This window comes from Myotis daubentonii, chromosome 12 (genome assembly GCF_963259705.1).
Source record: "Myotis daubentonii chromosome 12, mMyoDau2.1, whole genome shotgun sequence".
NCBI lineage: Eukaryota > Metazoa > Chordata > Mammalia > Chiroptera > Vespertilionidae > Myotis > Myotis daubentonii.
Window position 1 is genome coordinate 13,090,872 of NC_081851.1, and position 20,312 is coordinate 13,111,183.

Below are 20,312 nucleotides of genomic sequence, written 5' to 3' on the forward strand. Positions count from 1 at the left end.
GTGAGACCTGCTGGACTGTGGCCTCACTGTTGAAGGTTACCTTAATACAACCTTGCAAGATTGCTCTGATAATTGAATGAGTGGGGGGGGGATGTTGTTTTTGTTTTGTTCTTTTGTAATTGCACCTATAGTTTCTAGCATGGTGCCTGGCACATGGGAAGCAGGTGATACACGGTACCTATTGTATTAGTGACCGCAGGTCTTCCTGGACAAACTCCCAGGGTATATGACTCCTAACTGGCATGTGAAACAGCAGGCTGTGTCTCTGGCCAGTTGAGCATCCAGATGTCTTCATGGGCCAGGGAGTTGGTAGGTGGAGGTGTCTCCTAGGATGCTGAGCTATCCCGCAGACTGATTCTGCCTGACACAGTCTGGTGGCCTGGGTCTTAACCCTGACTCACCTTTCACATGCCCTCCTTCTCCCTCCTCTTCTCCTGGTGGCCTCCACCTAGGAGATACCTGTTACAGAAGACCGGAGAAGAACCAAGCAATGCTGAGAGAGATGGAGTTACATTTTTTATTATGCGTGGGCCCAGAGAAAAATGTCTCTAGAATTCAGGGCCCGCACGTAATAATAAATGTAACTCCATCTCTCTAAGCATTGCTTGGTTCTTCTCCGGTCTTCTGTAACATTATTGGTTCCCTGACCAAGAAAACCAACCCATGCTTGGCCTTTTGGCCTCCGCTGATTGGACTAGGTTGGGGACCCAGGGGTGTCGGACAGGCCTCTGAGAGGCATGCACACTGCTGATCTTAGCAGAATTAAACCTGGGGACTCTGAGCACTCCCGCACCTCAGCCCAGGACCTGGCCAGCATCTGGAGAGAGTGGACAGACACCTCTGGACCTGTCGACAGAATTGGTAAGGTAGGGGCCCCTATCAGTCAGGCCCACTCCAAGTGAGTGGAAGGGGGAGCTTGATCACCTCCCCGGAAGCCATTAATTGCCTACAGCTTCCTTAGGCAATTAATCAGGAATCAGATGGACTATTTAAACTCTGAGTAAATATCTGGTAAAGTAAAAAACTCGGATTGTCTGGTGTATAAATATAAGTGTGAAAGCCTGTGTAAAAGAGAAAGCTACTTTGATTTATTCTACATTTCTGTTGATTCGTCTGGCTAAACGTTTGATTTATTAAAGGATGAACCCATGATAATCTGCAAAAGTCTTAAGCAGTGCTGCTGAGTTATTTTTCTCAGAGACGTTTGCTCTCTATCACAGAGGGAATCAGCCCACTTAGCTAATAAAAATTTCTGTCTAGTGGTTGCTCTTCCCTGAGTTGTGAATTTGCTGTATTAAATAGGAATTTTTGAAGTTCTGGGGTAAATTTAAAGGCTTAAACAAAGGCCAGCTAGGTTCCAAGATTGCTTGGTTTTGAGATTGCTTGTAAGAAAAGCAAGAGAGAAGTGTTTTCGAGTTAACTATTTGCAACAAAGTAGTAAACTTCAAAAAACAAAAACTTGTTATTTATGGCTTTTCTTATCTCTTTTGGTGGACAGAGACTTCCAGGGGCAGGGCTTACAGCTCCGCAGGGCAGAGAGATTTAAGGGCCCTGCCCCTGCCTGTGACATCATAGTCCAACATGAGCCACCTGAGGCGGAACTAAGTCTGAAGTTATTATTAACTGTCTATGGACCCCATTAACCTTGTTTGTGTGTCTTGTGCAGTCTGTTGTCTTCGTGGTTGTGTTTTTTGTTTGACTTGCTGTTTTCAGTTACTTATTAGGCTCCTCATAGAGGACATAACCTGGTCTTTCCCTTCCTCCTTCATCCTGATTCTGACAACATCTGTAACTGGATTAAAGATCTTTTCTTTCAGGAGACCCTCCAGGCTTTCAGTTGCAAGATCTCCCTACACAACCTTATCCTCATCTGCTATCTTTCCAGGCTGACTAAAAGTCATTTTTCTCCACAGGGTGGACCCCAGCCTCCAGGAGGGAGGACTACTACAGTGGCAGTCTGTGGTTTTCTCCACAACTCCCACTGTTTCTATTTCCCCCCTCTGTAGGAATTGTCTTCCTCTGACTCACAATAGGAGAGGGAGACAAGCAACGGGCCCTGGGCTGGGGGCCAGGGGGGTGTTAGCTGTTAATTATGAAGCAGGGAAAGGTAGGTTTTTGTTGATTTTTACTGGCTGCAGACCACTCTGCTGGTGTAGCGGTCTGGTCCATAGTCTACTAGGTGTCTTATCAGAACTTCACTAGATTCAAGGTCACAAGTTTTCTGCAAGTACAATTAATCTTTCTCTGTCCCAGTTTATTCTTTTTAACCGAATACTAAATTAGACCGATACAATATACTTTAAGTTCATAAATATTAATCTAAAAATGCTGACTAGGATGATGACACATTTGTAATTCCTTAACTAATAAAGAATTTAAAGAATTAAAAAATAAATAAATAAATAAATATGCTGACAATTCACTTTTGGTAATCATTAAAGGATTGACATTTCTAAAAGTAAAGAATTCTAATACATTAAACACACACACACACACACACACACACACACACACACACACACACACACTAAATTCCCAAGAGCCAAGTGGAGGAGAAATGGAGCTGAAGTCTGCAGCTGCCCTGGTGATTTAGAACTGGTTGCTAGGCAGACTCAGCCCCAGAAAGCCCGGTGAAAAAGCGGGGGTAGGGGCTGGATTCGTGAGCTGCCTGCAGAAAAGTGGAGGACAGCAGACATTTACCTGATACTAGAGCTGCCCCACTGCCGCCTAGTGAGTAATGAGTGTTTTACAACAAGCAATACAAGACTTAGGCCTTTGGATTGCTGGCTACAGCAGTTAAACCAGAAGCCAGTGACTGTTACTAGCCTTCCTGCAGCCCCAGGAATAGAGCAGTGAGCTCAGGATCTGTGAAAGCAGCAGATAGAGCTAGTGAAAGCTCCCTGTTTGCAAATGTACTGAAAGGGTTCAGTACCTGTTGCTGCTGGAAGAAGAGGGGCTGATATCCCCTTACAGTGCACTCCCTTGGGAGAGGCCTGTTTGCTGCTATGCCACAAAGGGGACTGGTAGGAAGACAAGGGGCCTAATACCCAAGTCACTGCCACAGGAGTGTTTTGCAATATGCAAAGCTGTTTCTAACTTCAACTCTGGCTGTTTTGGACTGGCAGCTTAAAGTCAAAGGGCAAAGGAAAGACACTCTCCCTGGACTGGGGAGCCTTCAGGACTTTGAGATTCTCCAAGAGAGGAGGAGTCTGACCGAGGGACTGGCTGAGACCCCATTGGGTTAGGAGAACCGGAGTTTGCATATTGAACTTATAAACTACAGTTTTCTAGACAGAGGTCCAAGCCCAGTTGTATAGTGGTTAAGCTGCCTGTGTATAGCAAAACAACTCAGAATACATCTTAGGGAAATTGAACAGACTGTGTTTGTGGCTAGAAAAAAAAGGAACTGGCCACCATACACATCCCTGACAGTAGCCTCCAGAAAACTGTATAATAGACTTCAATAATGCCTGCGTCTTCATGGACATGACTCCAGAGAGACAAGGACAGTTTTGCTTTGTGTGAGAAGGTCAAAAATAGAAGGTCGCCTCCCTAAGATGTTTGTATAGCTCTACCATGTGTCATGTTTAGTAGCAAAAGATTTAGCTGTCAGAAGTGGCTGCAGTGCCAGTGTTATACTTCATTATGGGTATGTAAGACAAGGGGCAAAGCCAAAGTGGTACTCAACCAAAGTCTCAGCCCCTAGAAAAGGCCAGTAACCTATTTGTCCAAAAGACTTGACCCCTTTACATTTGGGTGACCTACTTGCCTCTGGGCAGTAGCAGCCACAGCGATGCTTATCAAAAAAGCAAATAAGTTAACCAGAGGGCAGAAACTAATGGCCCACATGCAGTCAAGGCTTTACTCCAGAACACACTGGAGCGCTAGATGTCAAATGCTCGAGTCACCCAGTTTCAGGTTCTCCAGTGGGCAAAAGAAAAATCAGTAACAATTTATAATGATAGCAGGTACTCATTTGCAATGGCTCATGTACATAATGCTATTTACAAGGTAAGGAGACTCCACAGAAGCAAGAGGGAACCGGGCCACAGACAAAGCGGCCTGGGAGGCTGTCCTAAAACCACTGGGGCCTCAACAGATTCTAGTGACTCTTTCAGACGCTGACCTGCCCAATCTAGAAAAGCCGAAATCCATAACCAATCTTTTCTCGAGTTCTTGCAGGCATTACAGTCCATCCAGAAAGCAGTCCAGAAGCACGTTCAAGACGCTCTGCCTGTACCAAATTCTGATCTGGTCCATCCCTTCCAACCTGGTGACTCCGTTTAGATAAAGAAATCTGCCACCCAAGGACTGACTCCTACATGAAAAGGACCACCCCCACGGCAATCAAGGTCGACGGGATCCTGAAGTGTCTTCATCACACCCAGCTTAAGACAGCCATGGAAAATAGAGAGTCCAGGACTCTTCGGACCCTCTAGAGATTATTCCTGGCCCTCATTCCAGGCCCTTATAAGCAAGCCCACTGACTTTTTTGGCAGAGAATTAATTCTATTAAGCTTATAGTCCTCAGGTGTCAATATAACTCCCTCCCCAACAATGACCCAAAAGAGTCAATGATTTGACTCCTGTATAGAAAACCAGTGGGGAATGAAGTATCCATCTTCCCCAGACAAAGTTTTCAGTGCTGGCACCAGGCCAAGCCTTTGGTTGAGGTCTCAAAGACCCAGCACATAGGGGCTTTTAAAGAACTCACAAAGGGGACCAGAAAACCCCATATTTGGGAAACTAAGAGGGTAAAAAGATACAAATACAGGAAACTTTCTGAGTGACTTCGCCCAGAATTCTAGAGTCATTTTTCTCTGGGCCTGCGTGCAATAATAAATGTAACTCCATCTCTCTAAGCATTGCTTGGTTTTTCTCCACTCTTCTGTAACACCTGCACTGACTGAAAGATTTAACTGTTAATACTATAATTACAAGACACATTTCAGTATTGGATATTAAGAACAAGGTCAAGTTCCACTCAGAGCATGGTCTAGACTCTAGAATGACAAAAACAACCACTCAGAGAGGTAGGACAAGTTCTCATTCATTATTACTCTGCTTCTTCTTTTTTAAATTGTAACTTTAAAAAACATATGTTTTTATTGATTTTAGAGAGAGAGGAGGGGAGAGGAAGAGAGAGATAGAGAGAGAGAAACATTGATGGATGTGCAAGCCCTCCCCCTACTGGGGATGGAGTCTGCAACCCGGGCATGCGCCCTGACCGAAATCAAACTGGTGACATTTTGGTACACAGGATCACGTTCAACCAACTGAGCCACACCGGCCAGGGCTTCCTACTTCTGGACAATCTGCCACAGCATGTCCTGCTGGACAGTCAGGGTGTGTCCCAGTCATGTCCCGTGCTGTGTGCCCCCTCTACCCGTCCACTGTGCACCTCTGTAGAAAGGCCCTTTCCTGACGTCTTCACAGGGCACATCTCCAATCCTTCAAATCCCATTTCAAATGCCCCTTGTCTTACAAGCTACCTCACACATCTTCACTTAGATCAGTGGTTCTCAACCTTCCTAATGCCGTGACCCTTTAATACAGTTCCTCATGTTGTGGTGATCCCCAACCATAAAATTATCTTTATTGCTACTTCATAACTGTAATTTTGCTACTGTTATGAATCATAACGTAAATATCTGATATGCAGGATGTATTTAGGTGACCCCTGTGAAAGGGTTGTTCGACTCTCAAAGGGGTCGCGACCCACAGGTTGAAAACCGCTGCCTTAGATGAATGCTATGACATACTGCACCAGCTACCTGTCATTACATTTGCATTTTTTACACACTAGAGACCCGATGCATGAAATTTGTGCAAGGGGCTTGGCCCTCGCAGCCCCTCATAGCCTCGGCTGGCCCTTTCTGCCCTAGCTTTATCTGGAAGTTTGTCCGGACGGTTGTTCTGCTGTTTGTTCCAATTAGTGTAATAGCTCTTTATTATATAGGATATAATTACAACAGCAGTCAATACTTAGAGCTCACACTTTCAGTGTGTTAATGTGTGCCATGCACTATAAATAGTAGCTAACTACCGTATGTGTATTTTCTCATTAAAGCTCATTATAGGTGATGGGATTATATTTCTGCTGTGCCTGTTTTAAAGATATAGACATTGAGACCCCAAGGGAGGCAGTGCTTTCACTTGTCCAAGAGGTTCCTGAGTTATAAATGGATAGACCTGGATTCTTCTAGTATAAAGGCTCCCTGCAGAAAATGCAAATCAAACACCAAAACCCCAGAGAATCCCAAGTGTTGTCAAGAATAACTGGAACGCTCATACACTACTGGTGAGCATGTAAAATAGTGCGGTCATTTTGAAAAACAGTTTGGTAACTTCATAAAAACAAACACCAGATGCCCCAGCAATCCCACTCCCAGGTGTCTATACCCATGAGAAATACAAACATATGTCCAACTTAAAAAAAAAACTCGTACGCAACTACTCAGCACAGTTTTATCCATAATTGCCCAAACTTAGAAACAACCCAGATGTCCATCAACTAATGTATGGATAAACACTCTATGGTGCATCCTGCCAATGGAACACAGGCCCACCTCGCTTTATTGTGCATCACAGATACTGAATTTTTTACAAAAATTGAAGATTTGTGGCAACCCTGCACTGAGAAATTATATTGGCCACTTTTCCAACAGGCTCATATAATGGTAAGCATTTTTAAATTAATATTTTTATTGATTTTTAGAGAGAGAGGAAGGGAAAGGGAGAGAGAAAGAGAAACATTGGTGTGAGAACAGAACATCGATTGGCTGCCTCCTGCATGCCTCCTGCTGACAAGGATCAAGCCTGAAACCCAGGCAATGTGCCCTGAATGGGAATTGAACCAGCAACCTTTTGGTGCATGGGATGACACCCACCCAACTGAGCCACACCAGCCAGGTGCCTACTTTAAATTAAGGTATTTATATTGTTTCCTAGACATAAAGACCGAGCTCACAGTATCCCCAAGGTGTGCCTGTACTGTTTAGAATGAAAAAGAACAAACTTCTAATATGTGCATCGGCATGGATGAACCTTGGAAGCATTAGGCTGAGTGAAAGCTTGACTCACAAGGCCACATACTGTATGATCTGATGTATAAGACATTCTGGAAAAGGCAAAAGTATTGGGAAAGAAAACAGGAGTGATTGCCTGGGGCTGAGGCTGGGCTGGGGCATTGATGACTAAGAGGCAAAGTTGCTGCTTGGGTGATGGACACATTCTCTATCTGACTGTGTGGACAGTTACATGACTGTATATGTTTGTCAGAAGTCAACAAACTTAAAATTAAAAAGTTACCTGGCCCTAGCTGGTTTGGCTCAGTGGATAGAGCATTGGCCTGCAGACTGAAGGGTCTCGGATTCGATTCCGGTCAAGGGCATATGCCTGGATTGCGGGCTTGATCCCCAGTAGGGGACGTGCAGAAGGCAGCTAATCAATGATTCTCATTGAAGTTTTTATATCTCTTTCTCTCTCCCTTTCTGTCTGAAATCAATTTATATATATATAATCTGCCTTCGCCCATGTGCTCAGTGTCAGCCTACGCACCCAAGGTCATGGGTCTGATTCCTGGTCAAGGGCACATACCTGGGTTGGAGGTTCAATCAGAGCCCTGGATGAGGTATATATGGGAGGCAGCCAATCAATGTGTGTCTCTCACATCAGTGTTTCTGTCTCTCTCTCCCCTGCCTTCCCTCCATTCCACTCTTTCTAAAAATCAATGTGAAAAATATCCTCAGGTGAGGATTAAAAAAGAAAAAAAAGTTCTCTGAAGATAGGCTCATGGATCGGTAAGCCCACTTAGAAGTTCTCCACACTATTTCTGACCAAATCTATCCTTTGTGCGAAGTAGTAAGTAGAAGAGTAAGCTAATCTGAACTTTATTACCATTCCATTTTCTTGGCGATCTTTGGCAGACGAGTTAATGAGGAAAAAATAACCAACAAAAGGTGACAAGCAGGGAAGCTGGGAGCAGAGATGGCCCACATGCTGAGTGACCTGAGCTCCCAGACAGGCAGGAGCCTCACCAGCTTCACAAGTCTCTTGATCCTCTGTTCAAAGACCTCAGTGTTACCAGAAGCTGCTGGCTGCCTCCTCCTCATCATCATCTGAGGGAAAACACTGCCATGTGCTTAAAATGTTAACAAATGTCCCAACTTTAAGTAAAACACAACCAAGTATTTTCATTTTAATTAAAAAACAAGGTATTTTGCTATAACACAACAAAGTCTTTTCAGCACCAGTGCCATCCCTGGCAATTTCATCATTGTTGCCAGATTACAAAAAAAAAGGGGGGGGGGTTGGGGGGAGGGGAGTTTAAAAAGCATATCTGGCCTGGCCAGTGTAGCTCAGGGTTTGAGGGTCAACCCATGAACCAGGAGGTCACCTTTCCATTCCCAGTCAGGGCACATGCCTGGGTTGCGGGCTTGATCCCCAGTAGGGGGTGTGCAGGATGATGTTTCTGTTTCGGGCTCCATCCCCAGCAGGAGGCGTGCAGGCAATGGATGTTTCTCTCTCCTCGATGTTTCTATCTCTCCCTTCCTCTCTCTCTAAAATTAATAAAAATACATTGAAAAATATTTTAAAAATAAATAATTACCCTAAAGAATTTTTTTAAAAAGCATATCTGACCTTAGGTCCAACCGCCTGCATGCCAGACCCCGAACTCCTTTCTGTCCCAAGAAGAGGGCCTGGCACAGCCCCGGCAGCAGCAGTGGGGAGGCCTAAGGAGTGAGGGGAAGGTCCAAGGCTGTCAGGCTCAGAGCTGCAGGAGGCACGGACCACCCCTGTCTGACTCTCCATGCCCACTGCCCACGGCAGGGCCTGGCCAGGGAACATACTGGACGGTGCTCCGTATTTCTGGAGGGCAATCTGCCCGATACAACACAACTGCACGTCTACACCCTTGGACAAGGGATAGACAGTCTCTGGATTAACCTGGTTATGAGTTTAGCCGAGTGCTCAATGAGAAGGAGCAAAGACAGGCTCCTCAAACTTGCTCATTTCCTTCAGGAGAGTCTCAGGTGTGCTGTCAAGAAAAGAAGCACTCAGATAAAGTGACCAAGACTTCAGCATGGAGCAAAACATTTTCAACACGTGAATTTCCTATTTGTGTTAGAACAGGGCCATCTTCTCGGATGCCTCCTGTTTGCTTGATCTCTAAGGCCAGGAAGGGAGGTGCCCTGTGGGAGCTATACCCCTTCTGGAGACTGAAAGATCCACTTCCACACCTTTTCCACAAGGGGCGCCACTGTTCAGGGGGAGCTCCAATGTATAATCCTACCAACAGTGCCCAAGGGTTCCCTTTTCCCCACTTCCTCACACCACTTGTCCCTTCTTGTCTTTTTGATAATGGTCTTTCTGGCAGTGGGAGGTGACATTTTGTGGTTCTTATTTGCATTTTCCCTGTGATTAGTGACCTTGAGCATCTCCTATAATTTGATTTTAAATGCTACAGAATAGGCAGCACTATATGTAAAAGTGAAACCACTGCCATCCCCATTCCTCAAGGATTACAATTCTACTACAATAAAAACATCAATTATTTTACTGGTAGATACAAGGTTTTTTTGAAACCTTCTCTTTCAACTAATACATTAGAAAGCTTTAACTTTCAACTGACATACATTGGGAATATAAGACATTCTAAGGTCAAATAATATCCCAAGATCTGGAGATGAAGGATTTGGCCTGATGAAACAATCACCATCAAGCAAGCATGGCAAGGTGCCAGTAACCTGAAATAATGAAAAAATTAAAGTCATCAATAAAAATTAAAACGGGGGGTGGGGGGGAGGGAGTGTTCAGCTCCATTCACTTGTAAATGCTTCGTGACTTGTTGCACAGTAAAGGTCTCTTACAGGAAACAAAAAGCAGATGGACTGGACTCATCTGAACTAATGATTTGAAATGTAAAACTTTAACTTTGTGTTAAAGGGAAATAACTTTACGTTCACTTACGCTTTCCTTAGAGAGGCTAAGTAAAACAAGTACTACACCTACGCACCCAGAGGTGTGATGCATGTCATTTGCACATATAAGATCTTTATACTGGCCACAGTTCCTTGTGAACAGAGCTAAAATTAAAGACTTCATACTCACATTGGTATGTGAGCCCTGTGAATTTCCCTTTGCTCATTCTCCTCCCTCTCCTGGGACAACCACATACCTCTTTCCTGCCAATAAAACCCCACCATCCTTCAAGGTCTAGTTCTCCCTCCTCTGTGCTTCCATAGCACAGGAGGCCCATAACTGCTACATTCTGCCATTGAGACAGTTCTAACAGTACCCACCCCGTAGTGTGCTCTAAGGATTCCATGAGATAATGCACATGGTTAGAGCTGCATAAACACAGGTGTTTAATTATGTGTGCACAGGTTTCTTCCCTAATACCATGTAAGTTCCCTCAATACCTAGGAAGAGTGCCTTGTACCTCACAGATGCTTAATTTCATTTTATTAAATGAAATACTTATCCTAATGCCGCGACCCTTTAATACAGTTCCTCATGTTGTGGTGATCCCCAACCATAAAATTATCTTCATTGCTACTTCATAACTGTAATTTTGCGACTGTTATGAATCATAACATAAATATCTGATATGCAGGATGTATTTAGGTGACCCCTGTGAAAGGGTCGTTCGACTCTCAAAGGGGTAGCGACCCACAGGTTGAAAACCGCTGCCTTAGATTAATGCTATGACATACTGCACCAGCTACTTGTCCTTCCAAACAGTTCACCTCTATGTCTGAGAAAACATTAGAAAACTCTACTCCAAACACTTCACATACACAGACACACCACAGCAGGACTATGAAGTGTTGTGCCAAAATACCAGCAGGAGGAAGCTTAGAGGATCACAGGGCCTTTCAGGAGTTGTATTCCAGACACGTGTGCACACACAGCACGCAGGGTGCGGGTACCTCTGGTGCCCTCTCACTGAACCTCTGTCCTGCTTTAAGGTCTTTTGATGCCATAAGAGGGAGTTAATGAAGGTTCTTAGGGTGCAGGGACACACGGGAACTAGTGTGGCAGGGAAGTAAATACTAAAGCAATGAAAATGTGAGGGAAGAGAAAATAAAGTGAAATAAACCACAGACAACTAATCTTATCAAAAGAGCACTGACACCTTCATCTTCATTGCTACCACGCAGTGCTGACTCAGGGGTTGGAAACCACCAGGTGTCACTCCAGTCCCTTCATCCCTGTATTAACAGTCCCTGGGCGTGATGTCCAGGACCTAGATGTCAGCCTTGATTTTATCTGAAGAAAGCACAGCTTTCATCTTTGAAAAACACCTCCTAAATGTCATTTTTCTGTTTTCATCAGAGGGGATTTCTTAGATTTGAACCCTGAAATGCATTGAATGAGATGATTCAGGAATTATGACTTTGCTGAGTCAATAACGAGAGTAATTTTTATGTACATCTTCAAAGAACATTAAATAAAGATTTGAATCTGACCCCATATTTTCTAACATAACCATGCCATTTCAGAAATACACTTTACATTCTCGCCTTAGAAATTAATTGCCTATCAGTTGACAGATAAGAGAAGTTCACCTTCTATTGCATTCATTCAGCAGATGACTCACCTGGGGAGAAAGGTCCATGGGCTTTCTAGGCTGCCATTTGGTTCTCACTGCACAAATGATGTTCAGAACCAGAAATGATATTTTCTCATTTAAGGCATGTAGGAAGCTCTCTGAAACACCAGAAAACCTCAATACCCCCAAACAGTTAACAGGGACTATGCTGTCTGGGGCAAGGGGAGAAGGGTCTTTCACTTCTTTCCTTGTGCAATTCTGTGATTCCTTTTCGTTTAGTATCAAGTACATATATCACTTTTAAAAAGATTAACAAAAACAAATTTTACAGGACGTATTTATAAAACAGAAAAGCAACTAATAAAATGAACTGAGACTCAGATCTTTGCACTAGTAATAAATTACAGTAAGTGAGATACATGTGAACTGAACTATATTGATCAGAAAAGTCAGTGAAATTTCGGGTACAAATGACCTTTTTGGATACGTGAACTTGTCAGAGCATTTCATGTGTAGTCCCTCACCTGCCCCTCAGACAGACAAGGCAACAGCTCAGATACATGCTTCCATCTTCTTCAAGATCTCAAGGCCCATCCTACACAATAAAGGTCTAATATGCAAATTGATCAAATGTTGGAACAACTGGACGCTATGATGCCCACTGACCACCTGGGGGCAGAAGCTCAATTCAGGAGCTTCCCCCTGGCGGTCAGTGTGCTCCCACAGGGGGAGCACTGCTCACCCAGAAACCAGCCTCACAGCTGGTGAGCACGGCGGTGGGAGTGGGAGCCTCTCTCGCCTCCATGGCAGCTAAGGATGTCCAACTGCTGACTTCTCCCAAGGGCTCCTGGACTTCAAAAGGGTGCAGGCTGGGCTGAGGGGACCCTCCCCCCTCCCAGTGCACGAATTTCGTGCACTGGGCCTCTAGTACATTATATTCTTCCTGCAACTTATTTCTTTTAAAATGCCACTGTAGAACTTAGCCCCACAATATACATAAAACAATGAAACACAAAAGGGGCCAAAACTGTAGAGATGGGTTCAAATTCTGTACATTTATGGTCAAAATTGACATCTTTCAAAGGAATAGTAATCAATTTTTATTTTCAACAAGTGTATTTTAGTATAGCACTTCTAAAACTAAGCTTTAAAAGTAATTAGAAATTACCCCAAACATGTCAGCTTAGGTCAAATTCAATCCACTGCCCTCCAAGCCCCTACTGCTAGGCAGTTAACAGTATCTCATGGGCATCCTAGTGGTTTTCCACATATGAAAGTCCCCTTCTCCCTCAACACCTAATACACATGAATTTATTTAAATTCTCCCTAAAGTAATATGTATTATCAACCTGGACTCTTGGAGTACAAACTCCTTCTGACTATTATCTTGTGTTTAAAGGGAGACTGCATTTTATTTTTTCTAAGGTCCCAAGGAGAGAAGAGTTTGGAGCCAGAATGTAATAGAGAAAATAATGGCTGAAAAATCCCAAAATCTGGCAAAAGACATAAGCTACAGATTTAATAAGCTACACAAACCCCAACTAGGATAAAACCAAGAAATCCATGCCGAGATACAACTATTTTACTCCAAGTTCAGATGAAAGAACACCACTTTTCTTGAATTATGAGTTAGATGTCTACCAGGATATGCTAAGCAAAACACACCAACCCCTTCAGAGCTTATCTGCTTTCAGTGTCCTGACAAAAGTGTACATCAGCACCATGGACAGGGCCCATTCTCCTTGACCAGCCACATCTCAAAGGGAGACCTCATCTGCATCTCCTAGGGCTGAAAGCAAGCCTGCCCTTTGTTCCAGAGGCCGACATGCTCTTCCAAAACTGTTCCCTACACACCAAGGAACAAGGGCAGACAGTGCCCCGTGCAAGACAAGCAGAACCATGGGGGAGTCCCAGAGGACTATCTCCCATCAGGCAACATGTAACTTTCACTTTCAGGAAATTGTGTTATGAATGAGCACCCTCTCCAATAGGAAGGTTCTTCTATACAATTCAACTAAGGACAGAGAACCTGATTTGATAAAGGACAAGGCGTATATTCCTTGCTGTTATCACTAACCTAGTACACATTCCTGGCTATCTGACAGCTTCTGCAGTCAGGAGCAGCGCATGGCGTAAGCCAGCCATGGGCAAACTACGGCCCGCGGGCCAGATCCGACCCATTTGAAATGGATAAAACAAACAAAAAAGACCGTACCCTTTTATGTAATGATGTTTACTTTGAATTTATATTAGTTCACACAAACACTCCATCCATGCTTTTGTTCCGGCCCTCCGGTCCAGTTTAAGAACCCATTGTGGCCCTCAAGACAAAAAGTTTGCCCACCCCTGGTTAAGCGGTCCCTCTGATTTGGGGCTCACAAGACCAGGGTTTTGGCTGAGACTGTGGTCTCCCCTGAGTGTCCAGGAGGAAAGGAGATGCTTCCAATCTCACCCCAGTTGTGGGCAGAATTCGGTTTCCTGCAGGTGTAGGACTGAGGGGTGGATCTCCTGTGGCTGCGGCTGCAGGCGTCCTCAGCTCCGAGAGGCCACAGGGAGCTTCTTGACCCGTGGGCCACTTGCTGCTGCAGAGCCCACAGAGAAAAGGGCCAGCAACTCCAGCTGAATGGGCACTGCAGTCTGTGAGGAATCCGTCAATGTGTCGGTGCCACCACGGTGGACATGTGCTCTCCTGCTGTCTTCAGATGTGTTCCTGGATGGGGTTGGATGGGATCAGAATCAGTCGGGTGGATGCCAGGGTGTCCTACCAAAAGCCACCATTGGGGTTGAGTGACAGTGTGTGTGTGAGGAGGGTGTGGGCACGAGGTGCCTGTGGACTTAGAAACTTGAGAGAAGTGGCCGCTGAATTGTCATTGAATGATCTGACTGGGTGTGTCTGTGTCCCACAGCCTGACCATTCCCTGACCCAAGGCCCTGATGGTCAGCAAGTGGAGCAGGGTCCCAGGACAGGAAGCATTAACTGGGCTTTTCCCCAAAGGCCTTGGCTGGAAGCCCAGCTTCACCGTCCATGGAAACACCAGGGAGGAGGCGTGTTCTCCTGAGAGCTGGGGCTGCATCTGTGATTCGTGGGGGCAGGAGTCCTGCAGCTGTGGGTTCCGGGTTTGCGTTTCCTCCAGCTCCCACTCTAGCACCCAAACTAGCCGTCCCTGACCAGGCCCTTCAGGGACTTCCACCCTCTGCCCCGTGCACAGGTGCAGGCACTGGTTCATGCAGCTCAGCCCAGGGCCCTGGGGGCCACCGCAGGAAAGTTCCCGTGCCCTTGGGAGGCAATGGGTGAGAACCTGTGTGGCAGTGGTTCCCACTCAGTCACACAGGACAATCTCCTTGCACCCGAGAGAGAAGAAATGAGACTTCACTGGCTCCTTCCTGCCTTATTCCTACAGATCAAACTTTGCCCCCTGTATCCTCAGGCCAGGGAAATACGGGGATAGTTTGCTTTTAGGGAAATGACCGTAGAGAACGGCAGGCCACTCTAAATTCTAAGAGTGACTCTGTCTTAGTGTTTGGGCTGCTATGACAAAAATACCATAAACCGCATGGCTTATAAGCATCAATTTATTTCTCATGGTTCTGCAGGCTGGGAAGTCCAAGATCATGGTGCTGGTAGTTTCAGTGTCTGCTGAGGGCCTGCTTTCTCACTCATTGCCAACCTTCCCTTCACTGGGTCCTCACTTTGTGGAAGGGGCACGAATGCCAGTCAGGAATGCTCCACTCTCATGACCTAAGCACCTCCTCCACACACCATCACATACAGCATATGGTTTCCACATGGGAATTTGGGGGCGGGGCACAAGTATTCAGTCCTCTCAGCGCACTCATACTTGTATTGAAGTCTTCTGAGAAGAGGCATTTGAGCTAAACCCTGAGGGCTGGCATTCCAAATAAAGAAATGAGGGTGTACCCAGATCCCAAGACCACAAAGTGCAAGGTGTGTTTGGGGACGCTCAGGAGATGATCTTAGTGCAGACATAGGTTTCAGCCAAATTTAAATTTCTGGATAAAGAATTTGAACTTGATTTCTTAGGCCATAAGTTGTTTATTGAATATATATATATATATATATATATATATATATAGTTTTCACCTGAGGATTTATTTATTCATCTATGTGAGAGAGAAACTTCAATCAATTGCCTCCTGTATGCCCCTCACCGGGGATCAAACTGCAACCTAGGTATGTGCCCTGATTGGAAATCAAACTCCCAACCTTTTTTGGTTACAAGAGGACGCTCAACCAATTGAACAACCGGGTCAGAGCTCCATTGATACTTTTTAAAAATATATATTTCTTTATTAATTTCAGAGAGGAAGGGAGGAGAGAGAGATAGAAACATCAATGATGGAGAGAATCATTGATCAGCTGCCTTCTGCACACCCCCTACTGGGGATGGAGCCTGCAACCCAGGCATATGCCCTTGGCCTGGGTCGAACCTGGGACCCCTCAGTCCGCAGGCTGACTCTGTATACACTGAGCCAAGCAGGCTAGGGCTCCATTGATATTTTTAACCTAGACATCCTATGCAGTGGGAGAGCAGAGCTCAGGAAAGTTTTCTAGTTTCCATCAGTGTGAGATTGTACAGCTAAGTCCACTGAGAGGGAGGGCCGGTAAAGCTGGGGTGCTTCATCCAGGTCTAGGGGTCACCTGGGGGTGTGTCTGTGAAGCTCAGAAATTGCACGCCATGTTTCTGTGAGGACCTCTGTGTCTTCCCTGCACTTTTCACAGGGTCTGGCCCAACAGGGTGAAAGAGCACTGGCAGAGAGGAAATCAGCGCACCCCTCACCGCCCCAGTCCCACGGGGGAGCGAGCAGAACTAGCCTGGAAGTGCGGCAGCTCCCGGTGGAGGCAGCTCAGGCTCCTAGTGACAGGACCCGGCGCAGATGGAGAGGCAGGGATGGTCTGGTCACAGCTCAGACTCCAGCTGACCGGATCCTGCTTCAGGGCTGCATGCAGTGCCTGGGATGGAGGCGGTACCGGTGGGCGGACCCAGCATCCTCCCCGAGGCGAGCTGAGCCAGACCGGGGACTGTGGCGCCTCCCGCGAGACCCGGCGCTTCAAGGCCCCGCCCCCGGGCCCCGCGCGAAGCAGGACGGGAAGTTCAGCTGGGTCCCATCCTTTGGTTTTGGATCAGAAGCTAACGCCCGTGGTCCGCGGCTGCCGCTCGCCGGTTCTCCGGAGCGGGGGGCGCAGGGGGAGGAAACGCTGCAGCGGCGGCGGAGTCCCCGTGACCGACTCTGCTGTGGCCCCGGGGGCGCAGCCCGGCTCCCGCGCCTCACGTGTCCCGAGTGACTCAGGCGAGGCCCGGCCGGCGGTGCTGCTGGTCGCCGCGTGTCCCTGACCCCGCACCGGACCGCCCTGGGCGGCCTGGCCTGGGCTCCGCGCTGCCCCTCCCCGCGCCGCCCCCCCCTGGCCTCCTTCCCAGCTGAGCGCGGTGTCCCTGCGGCCTCAGCTCAGGGCGGGCCCGCCCAGCGGCCAGAGCTCCTGAGGCCCATCTCAGCCCGTGGGTCTCGTAGACCCTGAGGCCCTGGACGCGGCCCTTCAGCCCAGACCCTGCGCCGGTGCCTCCTGTGCCTTCGGGTTCCCCCCAGCCGCCTCGCGTGCTCTTGGTAGGTCTGTGTTCCCAGGAAGCGAGGCTGAGGTCTCCCTGCCAGCGCATCAGTTCAATGCGGTGCTGTTATAGGGCCCTGGGAAGGCGCACACAGCTGGGGCTGCAAAGAACTAAATATGCTGATCACAAAGTGGTCATTGTTCTGTGCAGGTGATTCTTTAATTACCGATTCTGTGGCTTCCTCTCAGAGTTAGTAAGTTGGTTAAACCCTTGACTTCACTAGAACATAGGAAGGCCACCTGGATTTTGTGGGTGTTTGGTGTAAGTTTTATAAGGCGCTCTGGGGTGCACAGTCCTTCTCTGCCAGGGGCTGTACGCACGTGAACGCCAGGTAGTAGACAAAGAGGACATGAGAAGACAGAGGCATATAGGAGAGTCTTTTTAAAAAAATATTTTCATTTTTTTACGTAGAGGAAGGGAGAGAGATAGAGAGTTAGAAACATCATGAGAGAGAAACATCGATCAGCTGCCTCCTGCACACCCCCTACTGGGGATGTTCCTGCAACCAAGGTACATGCCCTGGACTGGGACCCTTCAGTCCGCAGGCTGTTCTCTATCCATTGAGCCAAACCGGTAAGGGCAGGAGAGCCTTTTTTTGCAGGCCATGTAGCCATTGCTAACAAGGAGCCATCAGACAAAACAGTGCTTCAAAGTAGCTTCACACAGTGGCTGCGCCAAGCAGCCCTTGCTAATACAGTAGCAAACAGGAGCCATACCAAGCAGCCACGCACCAGCTCGTTAGTAATACGTTTATACTAACTTAGACACAAAGGCTTCCTGCCCAACAGTGACATCAGTATTTGGGTTATAGTAAGGTACCCCTGCCCAGTGTGTACAGTACAATCTCTGTGTCCTTGCTTAGATTGGCCTTGAACATCCTGATTAGGATTCTCCTGCTCAGATTGGCCTTGAACATCTGGCGTACTCTGATTAGGCTCCCACAGGCACTATCTCAGTCATGGCCCAAGTTTAACTGTTCTCAAAACTGACTTATCAGAAGGAGGAAAAAGTGTCATGAATGTGACATAACCGTTATCTCAGGAATAACACTTAATTCACAGAAAACATAACTGCAACCCTAGAGGAGCTGCATGGGAACCACAGGCTCAGATATTTCAGCCAAGAAAGCTGCGGGTGCCAAAAAGACCTCAGAGGAGAAACGATGTCAAATTAAACTGTTTGTGATGTGAAAGCCATTTCCAACACTGTTTTTAAAGGTTGTCTAGTGCTGACATGAATGTTTGTTTTGATTCCTGAATTTGAGGATTGCAGCTTAACCTCTATGCCACAAAACCGTTTTTTCATATAAGAGTTGTCTGAGACAGAACTGTCATCCACCTTATACAGTGGCCAAATTTGACTGGCTGTCAGTTACTGTTCGTAGAAATGTTCTGGAAGTAATGGGTGAGGGCTCTTTCCACCCACAGCTCATCCACTTCTTTGTAGTAATAAGCTGAACTGTAGTAGATTATGTTCTTTCAAAGCTAGAACTGTTAAGTCTGCAAACAAGCATAAATGTTCCATTGCCAGTAATTTTATTCATGCCTTGGTCTTTTGGGTTTGCACCAGAAATTGGAATTGCTTGCAATTATATGTTTAGGTGGATTGAGGCTCAAAATTAATGATGACATTTAATAGTTTCTTAAAGCACCAAGTGGTTCAACTTTTGATGAATTAGAAATGATATGTTGTTTCTGTTTGTTTCATTTCAATATGCCAGTGATCTGTTAGGTGTGCTTTTTAAATGTTGTTCCAGCATTTGAACAGAAATGCCCTTAAATGTTGAGAGCCATTTACTATAAAGTAAAACTTGTCTAAATCCTTAAATGTGAAATGTGGAGAAATTAGTGAGTAGTCGTAGGAAATGTAGGATCAATATTGTCAGACATAAGTGCTTATCTCTCAGCCCAGTGATTTCCTATAGTTGATTTTGTCAGCAACTAACATTTAGCTGTAATGTTAATTATGTACTGACTAGGGGCCTGGTGCACGAAATTCGTGCACTGGGTGTGTGTGGGGGGGAGTGTCCCTCAGCCCAGCCTGCCCCCTCTCACATACTGGGAGCCCTCAGGCGTTGACCCCCATCACCCTCCAATCGCAGGATCGGCCCCTTGCCCAGGCCTGACGCCTCTGACAGAGGTGTCAGGCCTGGGCAGGGGACCCTCATTTCCCCCCATCACTGGTTCTGCCCCCAGCCCAGGCCTGATGCCTCTGGCCCAGGCATCAGGCCTGGGCAGGGGACCCCCAGACCCCTCCGATTGCTGGCTCTGCCCCTTGCCCAGGCCTGATGCCTCAGCCAGAGGCGTAGCCCCCCATCACCCTCCGATCTCCTGATCGGCCCCTTGCCCAGGTCTGACGCCTCCGCCAGAGGTGTCAGGCTTGGACAGGGGACCCCCATCTCCCCCCGATCCCTGGCTCTGGCCCCCACCCAGGCATGAGGCCTCTGACCCAGGCTTCAGGCCTGGGCAAGGGGACCATCATATCCCCCCAATCCCCAGCTCAGCCCCCCGCCCAGGCCTGATGCCTCGGCCAGAGGAGTTGACCCTCATCACCCTCCAATCACCAATCACCGGATCGGCCCCTTGACCAGGCCTGAGGCATCCGGCTCGGGCAGTGGGGACCCGCAGCTGCAGTGGCCCCGCGATCGTGGGCTCCGCTTTAGGCCCAGGCAAGGGACCCCTAGCTCCTGGGACTGCCAGCTTCGACCGTGCCCAGCTCCCATCGCTGGCTCCACCCCTACTTCCTGCTATCACTGGCCAGGGTGGCAAAGGCGCCTGATTCTCTGATCATGGCTGGGGGGCAGGGCAAAGGCGGCCCCAGGGCCGCCTTTGCCCTGCCCCCCAGCTCTTAGCTCCGCCCTGGGTTTCCGATCACTGTCAGTGGCAGGGGGCTTCTTCCTGCTTTCCCTTTCGCCTCCCTGCATTGTGCCTACATATGCAAATTAACCGCCATCTTGTTGGCAGTTAACTGCCAATCTTAGTTGGCAGTTACCTGCCAATGTTAGTTGGCAGTTAACTGCCAATCTTAGTTGGCAGTTAACTGCCAATCATAGTTGGCAGTTAATTTGCATATAGCCCTGATTAGCCAATGAAAAGGGTATCGTCGTACGCCAATTACCATTTTTCTCTTTT

The 20,312-nt window shown here is 47.0% G+C and overlaps 1 protein-coding gene across 1 annotated transcript in view; it reads left to right on the top strand.

The window, feature by feature from the left end:
* LOC132213897 (protein Daple-like) overlaps window positions 1-16,911 on the top strand; it is a 75,880-nt gene extending 58,969 nt beyond the window's left edge. Inside the window, exon 22 of the mRNA XM_059660778.1 lies at window positions 16,299-16,911. Within this exon, the coding sequence (XP_059516761.1) occupies window positions 16,299-16,911 (613 nt within the window). The remainder of the gene's footprint in view (window positions 1-16,298) is intronic.
* The last annotated feature ends 3,401 nt before the right edge of the window (window positions 16,912-20,312 follow it).